Source organism: Balaenoptera physalus, assembly GCF_965194825.1.
Source record: "Balaenoptera physalus genome assembly, chromosome: X".
Lineage (NCBI taxonomy): Eukaryota > Metazoa > Chordata > Mammalia > Artiodactyla > Balaenopteridae > Balaenoptera > Balaenoptera physalus.
In genome coordinates, this window is record NC_138903.1 from 118,206,616 (window position 1) to 118,219,596 (window position 12,981).

Consider the following 12,981-nt stretch of genomic DNA (forward strand, 5'->3'; position numbering starts at 1 on the left):
GAGAGCACATGAAGCTTTCAGGAAACTACAAGGAGTTCAGAAAGGCTGAAGCACAATATATTTGGGGGAGAAAGACAGGATATATGGTGAAGAAACAGCCTGGAGTCAGGATGTGTGGAGCTCCGTGTGCCAAGCTAAGGAGCCAGAACTGAAGGCCATGGGGTCAGTGGAGGGTTTGGAGCAGGGCTGTGATATATATAATCAGACTTGTGCTTCAGAAAGATCCCTCTGGTAAAAGTGTAGAGTAATGATTGGCAGAGGCCGAGGCAAAGGTCAGCAAACCTTTCCTGTAAAGGACCAGGCAGGAAATACTGGAGGCTTTGCAGGCTATACAGTCTCTCTCTTTTTTGTTTTTTTCCCTCATATTTTTTTTTTAACATCTTTATTGGAGTATAATTGCTTTACAATGGTGTGTTAGTTTTTGCTTTATAGTGAATCAGATATACATATACATATACATATATCCCCATATCCCCTCCCTCTTGCGTCTCCCTCCCACCCTCCCTATCCCACCCCTCTAGGTGGTCACAAAGCACCAAGCTGATCTCCCTGTGCTATGCCGCAGCTTATAGCTGAGTAATATTCCATTGTGTATATATACCACATCTTCTTTATCTATTCATCTGTCGATGGACACTTAGGTTGCTTCCATGTCCTGGCTATTGTGAATAGTGCTGCAATGAACATTGTGGTACATGACTCTTTTTGAATTATGCTTTTCTCAGGTTATATGCCCAGTAGTGGGATTGCTGGGTCGTATGGTAGTTCTATTTTTAGTTTTTTAAGGAACCTCCATACTGTTCTCCATAGTGGCTGTATCAATTTACATTCCCACCAACAGTGCAAGAGGGTTCCCTTTTCTCCACACCCTCTCCAGCATTTACTGTTCGTAGATTTTTGGATGATGGCCATTCTGGCTGGTGTGAGGTGATACCTCATTGTAGTTTTGGTTTGCATTTCTCTAATGATTAGTGATGTTGAGCATCCTTTCATGTGTTTGTTCGCAATCTGTGTGTCGTCTTTGGAGAAATGTCTATTTAGGTCTTCTGCCCATTTTTGGACTGGGTTGTATGTTTTTTTGATATTGAGCTGCATGAGCTGCTTGTAAATTTTGGAGATTAATATGCAGTCTCTTTTGCAACCACTCACTCTGCCTTGTAGTCCCAGAGCTACCACAGACAATCAGTAAACAAATGGGCATAGCTGTGTCCAGTAAACTTTTACTGGTGGACACTGCGATATGAATTGCACGGGATTTTCACGTGTCAGAAAACAGTCTTTCGATTTTACTTTTCAACCACTAAAAAAATGTCAAAAGCATGCCATACCAAAACAGGCGGCGGTGTAGACGACTCTTTTGAGAAGCTCGGTCTGAACGGGAGGAGAGAAATGGGAGGAGAGAAATCGTGCGGTAGAAGAGGGGCGTGTGGACTGGAGGGGCGCGGGCGGGGTGCTGTTTCTTAAAAGAGACCTGAAAGCGGTTTTAGAGAACAGGAAGGGGGGTGGAGAAGGAGCCGCTGAAGATGGTGGAGGGAGATGACTGTTGGAGTAGGTCCTAGAAGAGGCAGGAAGGAGGTGGCGGGATGCGGAGTATAGACTGGGGCTTAACGTTTCAGAAGGGAGGAGGGAACAGCTCTGGCACTGCGGCTGGAGGGGAGGAGGAACGCGTGGGCACTGATGGTATATTGAAGGGAGACTGCAGGCTGAGGACGGTGAGGACTGTTTTCCTGAGGATCTTGATTTTCCCAGTAAAAAAGGAGGCAAGTCTCGAATTCCGTGTGACTTACCTGTACGAGCATCGAAGGCGGGGCTGAGGTGGGCAGGCGCGGGGCGGTGTGGGGGAGGGGAGAGGAAGCTGTGAACCAGATGCCCAAGTGCTCGGTGAAAGTGCGAGAGAGACCAGGAAGTCGTTAGAAGACCGGGAAAGGAGAGGGTGTTAGCGCTGCAAGGCAGGGTGGGGCCGTAAGGAGCTTGGAACCACAATCAATGGGGAGTGAGTGGAGTGCCAGCTCCTTCAGGCCACCTGATACAGGGCGTGAGCGTGTGTGTGTGTGTGTGTGTGTGTGTGTGTGTGTGTGTGTGTGTGTGTGTAGGACAGTGGAGTGCTGAGGAAATAAGCAGCCTCCACTTGAAACAGCGGCAGAGCTTGTGATGTCCTGAGCAAGATTCAGGTACCGGGAAAAGGAGGAGATGGAGAGGGCATCGGTGCAGCACCTGAGAGGGCTGGGTAGTTTGTTCCTAGCGGAGGGTACTCCAGAAAGCACATGACAAGGATTGGCAGGGGAGAGCAGTAGTGAGAGGAGAAGCTGGAGGGCGAGGGGCACACAGGGCACTGCTGGGTTGAGACAGAAGTATATTCTGACGGGAGCCAAGGGCTCATGGGGTTGGCCTGCCTGATAAAATTATCGGCCTCTCAAGATTCCTCCTGGAACTCTGCTCTGACCAGGTTGCTGGGGAAAGGGTGAGAGTGGGGATACTAAATTGCTGGGGCCAGAAAACAGAGGTAGAGTCTGGAGCTTGGAGACGTTTGTTAACTCTTGCCAGGCAAGCAATCTGTGACTTTCGTTTTGTTTTGTTTTCTTCTTGAGCTCTGAACACTAGGAGAATGAAAAATGGTTTTGTGCCGGGGCAAAACAGCCTTGGGTTGGGTGGTTAGGCCTGAAGAAGCAGGGATACTCCTTCGCTAGGTCTTCTGGGGTGACAGAGATAGGTCTGGGGAGGGGGGGCAGTGGGGAGACTGGGAAGGATCCTCACTTGGGTTTCTTGTCTCTACACAGCCCAGCCCTGTTCACACAGGCCAGTGAGGTTAGGCTGGAGGCAAGGTGTAGGGGACCGGCAGCCATGAGGTTGGGAAGGGACAGGCAGACCCAGGTACTAAGAGGAGAGACGGCTCAGTCACTGGCACAGCTCCTGACCCGACAGGGATAGAACTCGCAGTTAAGCACCATTCCAGCACTTTTTTTTTTTTTTAAGCTCACCATCCTCACAGAACTTAATGAGCTGGTTAATGGGAGTGAATCCACACTGGGGCAGCTGGGAGTTGCCTGCATGTTGTTTGCCTTAGCAAAGAGGTTATATGGCCGTAACGTGGCCAAAACGTTTGAGAATCATGACTTCTAGGCAGAATGATAGGAATTGGATTGATAGCTAGTATCATCAGTGGTCTGAAAGAATTGAGAAAGACTATGTGTCGGTAGGGGTGAAATGAGCTCATTTAAAAACATTTTTAGTTTTGGAGATTGGTAGGAGCCTCACCAGGATATGCTCAGTATCCAACAGGTAGAGGCCTGAAGGGAGGGTGGCAGGTCAGGACTTGGGATTTGGAGTTCATTCCTGCAGAGGTAGAAATGAAACATTCTAGAGAAAGTCTAGAGGGAACAAAAAGCCCACAAAGACTAATGAGTGATCTGAGGAGAATGGAGAAAATAGAAATCCGCTGTTCTCAAAGAGGTGAGAACCATGAAAATTCTGGTGTGCAAGGTTGAGGGGCTGAGAACAGGGAAAATACTCTTTGAGGAAGAGAGATGAGATATGGTGTCAAAGGTGGCTTCTGAGCTGGGGAAATCTGCTTTAAGATAGCAGGGAAAAGGAGCAAGAGGAGAAGGAGAAACTGATCACACCACAAAAGATTTCTTCCTGGGGAGGGTGCGGAGCGTTTGGAGTATGGGTAAATTTGAGCACAAACCGATTGAATCTTTGTGAGATTGAGGAGTTTATCTGCAAGAGATGACTCACATCAGGTAATTTACGTGTAAAGAAAACCGAGCATACAGACACACACATAATCCTTGCCTTTGAGTCAATTATTTGTGAACTACTACAGTGCTGTTGGTTTTTTTCCCTATGAGGACAGAAGAAGGAGAATCCGATTTAAATTACAGATGGAGATTTAGGCCCTTCCCAAGAGGACGACTTCTTATCCTGTTAAGAGACACTGGGGGACAATATTGAGATGGGTTATGAAAGATCGATTCCCCTGAGAGCTCTAAGAATAGGCTCGAACTAGACAGAGCGCAATCTGCCACGCTTTGATTACGCTGAGCCCAGGTTTCTTTTCCAGAAGGCAGTGGGCTAGATTCGACGGTCTTTCATTGCCTGGCAGCGGAGCCTGAGCGGGGAGCTGGTGCAGGGGGGACAGAAGGCCAAAGGCTTGGGGCCCAGTGAGCTGGGAGTGTCGCGTCCCCTTTAAGAGCGGCGGCGGCGGCGGCGGCGCGCGCTCCGACGGCTTCCCTGGGGCCCCGCCCCTTTCCCGTGAGGCCTCGGGGAGTGGTCCGACCGCGGGCGACTGCGGGTGAGGAGCGGGGCGGGGGGTGGGGGGAGTCATGGCTCGGCGCGGCTGGCTGCGGGCGCCCCTCCGCCGCGGCGTCGGCGGCGGCGGCCCCCGGGCCCGCCGGCTCACGCGGCCCCTCTGGTTGCTCCTCGCAGTGGGAGTCTTTGGCTGGGCCGGGGCTTCGGACGGCGCTGGCGGAGAAGCGAGAGCCATGGACGAGGAGATCGTGTCAGAGAAGCAAGCCGAGGAGAGCCACCGGCAGGACAGCGCCAATCTGCTCATCTTCATCCTGCTGCTCACGCTCACCATTCTCACGATCTGGCTCTTCAAGCACCGCCGGGCCCGCTTCCTGCACGAAACCGGCCTGGCTATGATTTATGGCAAGTGCCTCAACCCCGTGTCCGCCCCTGGCGCTCCCCCCCTTCTCTGCTCCCCGGCTGCCTCGCCTCCTCTCCTGGCCCTGCACGGCCTACGTTCGGCTCCCCTTCCAATTCCTTCCATTTTCCGTCTCGCCTTTCTCCCCCACCCCCGTTTCTCTCCCTCGCCCCCCTTTTTTCTGCTACGCCCCTCGTTTCTCTGCCTTACCCCATTTCCTCCTCAGCCTCGCCCCCCGTTTTCTCCGCCTCGCGCCCCCCCCTTTCCTCTGCCGGTCCACACCTTTTTTTCCTCCGACCCCACCCCCTTTTTCTTCCGCACCCGCCACCCCCTCCGCCTCTGCCTACCGAGCTCGGGACCCGGGACTGAGGATGGGAAGGGAGTGGGTGCGGTGTCTCAGATTGGGCTGAGGACTGGGGGAGGGGAAGCCAGCATAGCGATCCATTTCTCTGGGTGTCAGTTCGTTTAAGGTCCATTGAAGCTGCAGTAGTATCTCTGCTGCTCAGCATCTGGCGTTCTTTTGGAGCCGGAGTCCACCTTTCCCCATCACCCAGATCTTGCTACGCCCTGTCCTTTGGAGGTTGAGAATGAAAAACTGACTCCCGTGTACCCCAAGTAAAAACCTGAACAGGAAAGAAGCCGAAGAAGGCTTAGGGCATTTTTGATGACGTCCTGATGTATTGTACTATGCCTGTAATATCTGATATGGATACGTATGGTTGCCTCTTCTAATTCAGGCCATGCCGCGGTGAGGACAAGAGGTAAAGATCTTCCAGCAGCATGTTGTACTGTAGGATGATCAGGACAGTTCGGCCAAACAGTAATTAGGAACACCACGCATATGCAGTATTATGGGTGACTTGCTGGTAGCATAAGATTATTGACAGATCGTTGAGTAAATGGCTTCAGTTCTCGTGTCTTACTGTGCTTTCTTTGCAAGGTTTCTTATTTATCTTTATTTTTTGGTCATGAGGAGAGAAGGGCAAATCAAGCCCTGGACTCAGAGGCATTTTGGCCTCATGAGAGGAAAAGATGCATATTGCTGACTGTCTTAATCTAAGATGACCGCGGAGGCATATATGGCTGGAGAGATGAGGGCAGACAAACAATCCTTTCTGTGCAGTACATGAGTGAAGATTATCTTCATTTGGAACAGGCTTAAACTGATGAGCTTGTTGAGCTTTGTGTCTCAGACTTGCAGACAGGTGGGAGAAGCCTTGGCACAAAAGGACATTTCTCCACGAACGCCCCCCCCCACCCGCCCCTTTCCAGTAAATACAGACTTCTGGAATGTGCAGCTCAAGGGTAGCACAGCAAGGAAAGGTAGTTGTGTCCATCAGGAAAATGCAGGAACTCAGGCTTATTTTTCATTTGTAAGGTAATAAAATTCTAAGCCTGTGTGCAAAATATCTTTGCTTCCTAGGATTCTTAGTTTTTAGACATATTGGGTGGTTTTCATATTTCATGGTTTTGTTTTGTTTTGTTTTTTTTTTGCATTCTATTTGCAGCGCTCCTTAAGCTAAATTAGCCAGATAAGCTATATATCTCTATATAATTTCTCTGTATACCAGTGTGTGATTTATATACTATCCTCAACAAACCTTTGCTACTCAGCCTACTATGTTATGCACAGAAAATACAAAGAAGTATATGATCCCCACCTTCAAGGAACTTATCCTTCTTGGGTAGACAGGTCATATAAAGAAAATAAAGGCATCTTAAATTCCATTAAATGCCAAGTGAGGATTATGGTGTTAAAAGAAGGAACTGATCACAGAAACCTCTTTCCTGTAGAGAAATATAGTGTGATGAAGTGGTTAAAGATGTAAGGCTTTAGACCAGAGGTCTGCAAATTTTTTCTGTAAAGGACCAGAGAGTAATTATTGTCGGCTTTGTGGATCACATCAATCTCTGTGTTGTGAAAATGTGTTGTGTTTTCTTCTTTGTTTTGTTTTTTTCCTTTCTATAAACCTTTAAAAATTTAAAAGCCATTCTTAGCTCTTGGACCATACAAAAACAGACCATCATTGTGATTTCCAGCCCCTGCTTTAGAGTCAGACCTGGGTTCCTGTCTTACTATGCCAATAACTCTGTGTGATCTTAGGCCAGTCCCTTACCTTCTTACACTGTCATCTATAAATTAGGAACAATGATAGTAGCATTATTGTGAGGAAGAAATGTTTTTAGCTTAGTACCTGACCCCTAAGTAAATGCTCATTAAATGAGAGCTGCAATACTATTATTATTATTGCTGTTATAACTGCATTTTCTCAGGTTAGGCTCAGAATAGTTCTTTTAATTATTCAGTCTTGTAAGTTAAGAGGCAGATATAGTATTTTTTATAAAACTCAAATAGGGACTTAGAATTTCCCTGAAAATATTTGCTCTTTGGTAGTTGATAATCATTAACCTCCTCTAACTCTTGGGCTAAAGGAGAAAAGTGGGATTACTGATTGCTTTCCCTGATGTTTCTAAGTTAATGAAAAGTGATGGAGTACCTTAGTGTTGGTATTTTGTGAAGGAAAAGCAAGGGTATCTCTTGTGGAATATAAAGTGAAAGAGTGTTATCTGTGAGTCAAATTGGGTTGATTTGCCACGACTTGGCATTCTTTAGCCTGTCCCATTTTCTCAATATGGGTGACGGGGACTGTGGATGAACAGCCTCCTGACCAACTCCCAAGTCCAGTTTGAGAAAAGATGGGGCTGGGTCAAAGTATTTTCAATGCCATGGAAATGGACATTTGCTAATCCTAATTACCGTCTGCCATTTACCTTTTTTTCCGACTCTTGTACCATTATAGCTATTACGCTAATATATTATTTTAAGACCTTTATTTTTCAGCTTGACTTCCCGATGAAAGGGCTTCTTACTCTGGGAATGTCCAGACCGCCAAGATTCAGCCCACTGATGATTTAGCTGTCTAAATCCCAGAAAAATGCTACTTAAAATAAGCTTCTCCTTTATTTTTTTGAGAAGCCAGGGTAAAAAGAGAGAGAGAGATTAAGCTGCCAATGTGGTCAGTTTCTAGATTGTAATATAGCCTAATTGCCCCAGTTACAATGTCGAAGCACCCAAGTGTTCTGTTCATTGGGCTAGCTTGCTTAAGAAGCTTAAAAGTGAGTCACCGTTAGTAAGTCTGAAAAGTGATCACTCACTGCAGTATGCTTACAGATGGTATAAAAAGCAAAAGACAGGGAAGCAATATTTATTATGCCTTAAACTACAGCATCCAGAGTCCTAGGTTTAGCTAATGCGATTTATCAATAAATATTTATTAAGTGTCCTTGATGTATGAGATATGATGAGAAATACAGATAGGAGTCATCATCCCTGTCCACAAAGCACTTACAATCTAGTGACTGAATAGGTAGTGTTTATTGAGCATTATAATGTGTTAGACACTGCTTAGGTGCTCAACAAATATCATCTCATTTAAACCTCATGACAACCCTGTGAGATGGGTACTATTATCTTTCCCATTTTACAGATGAGGAAATTGAGGCACAGGGAGGTTAAATGACCTGCCCGCAGTCACATAACTTGTAAGTATTAAGGCAGGATTCAAACACAGTCAGTCGGCCTCAGGAGCCCCATTCTCTTAGCCCCTTAAACCATATTGCCTCATGTTGAAGAGATAAAACTTATCTATAAAGACAAAACAGGTTGGTATTATCATCACTACATATGAGGAAACTGAGATTCAATGAGAGGTTATGTACCCTAGGGTCACAGACTAGAACTTGATAGAGCCAGAATTCATACTTCTATCTGCCTTCCAAACTTGTGCTTTTTCTCCTACACTCTACTGTACTAAATTTAATAAGATTGGATATGAAGGGAGTTAATACTTAAAGTTACAGGGGTTTTGGAGGTGAGTTGTGAGGGAAGCTTATGAGAGAATGGAGACATAACCACCGGAGAGCAAGTTAGTAGTGATGAGAGAGCAAGGAGGTGATTAGAAAATTATAGAGACTTTGGAAATAGAAAACCCAGATTTCAGTTCTGGTTTTGCCACTTAATGCCAAATAACGTTGGGCAAGTCATTTATGCCCATTTTATAGATGAGAAAATAATGACTGAGAGATTTGTAGTAGTTCAATTAGCTTTTCAGACAGAATCTAACAGCATTCTTCAAGAAGTAGATAAGTGTTATATATGTACATACACACAATATACACACATACATAAATAAATACACACACACACATACATACACTTTTTAATCTGTAGAAATCGTATCAATTTTGGCCACACTCAATACCCCCAGTGATGTTCCTTCCATATTTTTGACTATTAGAGGCTTCTAGTGTGATAATCTGGAAGAATGTGCTGAAATCCATTAGAAAACCAATTTCCACTGTGAGACTCATACAGTGGTCGGCCTTGGGTGATACTGAGTTCTGTATCCCTGGGGGGGGTCTCCAGCACAAGAGGGTCAGGAATGTGTAGGAGGAATGGGACTTCTCTGTTTTGTGAAAGATATCTCTTTGTGGTTGTACTCTTTGTTGCCTGTTAGTGGTAATTTTAAATTTCATGATATCAGTAGTTTTTGTGCCTCTGTCTATGTAGGAGGCTAGAATTTTCTGCCTTATCCCCTTAACAAAGCACTCCTTTTGTGTACTTTCTGTTTAGTGAGAATTGCTTTAACTCCGTGATTAGGATTTGACCTTTCACAGAACCCAAGTTAACTTGATCTGTCAACTGTATTCAAAGAAATTCCAATTTTTCAGCTGTCTGATGCTGTAATAAAAGGATCTTGATTTTTTCCAACCTAAGTAATTATTCTTCTTGCTGGTGTTCTAACTGCCAAGGTGTATGTTTCAGATTTGTCCAAGTGCTGAGCCCTCCTCAGGGCACGCAGTGGCGTTTCAGCATTGGGTCGGGGCACGGTAGAACCAGTGGGTAGTCTTCCTTACACAGTCAAGCTTGGGGATATGGAAAGAATTTATGCTGATATCTTTACTGTTTGTAGTAGCTTAACTGTGATTTTTACACATAAATGTAATGGGACAACTTAGTACTACTGAACATCTTAATTAGGAGGTCTTGTGAGACAGTAGAGAAAAGAGCTGCTCCTGTATCATGTAGGCAGGGTGACTATGGAGTGGTAGCCTTTTCTCTCCCAGGTTATGTTTATCAAACACGGTTGATATCCAGCCATCACTTTTTAATTCTGTTTTTTTTTGGAGGTGAGATATTTTCAAAGTGTATCTTTCATTTATTATTTTTAAATTTTAAATAAATTTATACCCCCTTCACCCATTTCTACCACCTCCCATCCCCGTCCCCATGTCTCTGGCAACTGCCAATCTGTTCTCTGTATCTATTGAGCTTTGTTTTTGATTTTTTTTTTTTTAGATTCCACATATAAGAGAGAGAATACGGTATTTGTGTTTCTTTGTCTAACTAATTTCACTTAGCATAATGCCCTTGAGGTCCATCCATGTTGTTTCAAATGGCAAGATTCCATTCTTTTTCATGGCTAAATAATATTCCATGGTGTATATGTACCACATCTTATCCATTCATCCATCAGTGGACACTTACGTTGTTTCCATATCCTGGCTATCGTAAATAATGCTGCAGTGAACATAGGGGTGCATATATCTTTTTGAGTTAATGTTTTCATTTTCCTTGGGTAAAAACCCAAAAGTGGAATTGCTGGATCATATAGTAGCTCTTTTTTAAATTTTTTGTGGAACCTCCATACTGTGTTCCATACTGGCTGCACCAGTTTACATTCCCACCAACAGCACATAAGGGTTCTCTTTTCTCCACATCCTTGCCAACACTTGCCATTTTTTGTCTTTTTTATAATTGCCATTCTAACAAGTGTGAAGTGATATCTCATTGTGGTTTTGATTTGCATTTCCCTGATGATTAGTGATATTGAGCATCTTTTTATGTACCGTTGGCCATCTGTATGTCTTTTTTGGAAAAATGTCTGTTTAGCTCCTCTGCCCATTTTTTAATCAGATTGTTATTTTGCTTTTGAGTTCTTTATATATTTTGGATATTAGCCCCTTATCAGGATATGATTTGCAAATATTTTATCTTTCATTTATTTTAAATCTGAACCTTTGTTAAAACGTTTTTTAGAGTCGATGTCATTGTGCTGTTTACCAGTTACTCGTTGCTGCTCACTTAAAAAAAATACATGTGACTATAAGTTGACCAGAAGGATCCTTCACCTCTGCTTCCTCCTCCCTTCTCAGCCAACTACTGCTCTTACACTCCCCATTTCTGCTTTATCACTTCCCACTCTGGTCTGGCTTCTGCCCCCACCTCTTCACTCAGACTGCTCTTAGCAAGGTCACCTATGACCTCCTTGTTGCCAAACCCAATGGACACTTCTTAATGCCTGTCTTCCTCGACTTTGCTGCAGCATTTGCTAGTTTTCACCACTTCCTCCTCTGTTCTTCCTACTCCTGTGGCTTTTCTTTCTTAGACTCCTTCATCATCTCCTCCTCCTCTACCAACCCCTTAATTTTGACATAAACTCCGAGCATATATCCATAGTCCTCTTCCCGCTTTGTTTGCTCCCTCAGTAATCCCATCTGTGCTTCACTTCAACCATCTTATGACTGCTAAGTGTATATCTCCAGTCCCGATCCACCCCCTTCCTTGAGGTCCGGATCCCACATACTCAACTGTGTACGTGTCACAGGTACATCAAACTCAACATGTCCAAAACGGAGCTGCGCATTTCCCCCTGTAAATCTGTTCCCTGTCCCACTGACTGGCCCTCCTACCCCCCTGATTGCCTAGGCCAGCTTACCCACCTAGTTGCCAAGTCAGTTTAGGTTCCTCTTAGCTTTTCATCTCCCTTCCTCCCAGTCCAGTCAGTCACCACATCCTTCTACAAGATAATACTTTCTAAAAAAAATCCCCCTCTCTCCCTATCTCTGCTGTCTTAGATTAGGCCCTGCACTCTTAGTGCGTGAATGACCTCAGTGGCCTTCTATCTGGCCTTTCTGACCCTCTGTAGTCTAGACCAGTCTTGCTAAAATAAAAATCTGATGTCAAGCCCTTTGACATCTATGGTTCTGTGGCTTCCTTTTGCTTTCAGGATGAAGTCTACACTCCCTTCCCCAACATGCAAGGTCTCTTGTGATTCAGCTCCTGCCAGTCTTTCACACCTCAACTCTTGCCACTTTATATCCCAGCCATACTGAACTATTTATGATTCCCTAAACGGGCTGTTTTCTCACTCTTCCTTGACTGGATATGTACTACTCTTCCTCCTACCTGGGAAACCGTTTTCTCTTACTTTGTTACTTGCTTAGGTGACACCTCTGGAAAGACTTTCCTAATGTCCCACTCCCTCAGGCTTGCTTAGGTACATCTTTTCTGTTTTTATAATACCTTGTATGTATGTGTATGTGTGTGTGTATATACATATATATATATCTATATCTATCTATCTGTGTATATATATACACACACACACACACACACACATATATATCGTGTTATAATTGTTTATTCAGTCTGTTTTCACCAGCTGGACTGAGAGCTACTTGAAGGCGGGACCTTGTTTTCATCTGTGAACCCCGGGGGCCTACTTAGCATAGTAGTCCATTCACATATATTAAAAGAATGGCTGACTGGTTAGGGTGAAAGAGAAAGGAGAAAGGAGACAGGAAGGTAAAATGCCACTAATAGTGGAGTTAAGGAAAGTTCCAGACGTTTGAGTTCAGTTTGCAGTTGAGGTATATCTATACAGTGGAACATTATTTGACCGTAAAAAGGAATGAAGCACTGATACATGCTGCAATATGGATAAACCCTGAAAACATTATGCTAAGTAAAAGAAGCCAGATATAAAAGGTCACATATTGTAGGATTCTACTTATGTGAAATGTCCAGAATAGGCAACTCTATATAGAGAAAAAGTAGATTCGTGGTTGCCAGGGGGTGGGAGTCGGGGTGGGGGAAATGGAGAGTGACTGCTAATAGGTCTAGGGTTTCTTTGTGGAGCAATGAAAATGTTTTGGAATTGGATAGTAGTGATCAATATCCAACTTTGCGAATATACTAAAAGCCACTGAATTGTACAGTCTAAAAGGGCAAACTTTGTGGTATAGAATTATATCTCAATAAAATCATTATTAAACATTTTGATCAGTATAGGTTTATAGTACCTAGATCATTGTGCATATTTGAATGTCAATATGATGATCCAAGTAAAATTCCAGCAATACATTGATATCATAGTGTCAAAGTCAGGACTTCTGTTCCATGTTTTGATTTTGAAACATATTTTAAAATTAAAATCTGACCTTTTAGTATTAGAAGAACTCAATCAATCTAGAAAAATTATTGACTTTACAAT

At 44.2% G+C, this 12,981-nt stretch overlaps 1 protein-coding gene across 2 annotated transcripts in view; it reads left to right on the forward strand.

Annotated features, from left to right (window-relative positions):
- Positions 1–4,308: 4,308 nt before the first annotated feature.
- Positions 4,309–12,981, forward strand: part of SLC9A6 (solute carrier family 9 member A6) — a 54,619-nt gene continuing 45,946 nt past the window's right edge. For both annotated transcript variants that reach the window (XM_082445477.1, XM_082445476.1), the window contains exon 1: positions 4,309–4,650. In XM_082445477.1, the coding sequence (XP_082301603.1) occupies positions 4,323–4,650 (328 nt within the window). In that variant the 5' untranslated portion in view covers positions 4,309–4,322. The remainder of the gene's footprint in view (positions 4,651–12,981) is intronic.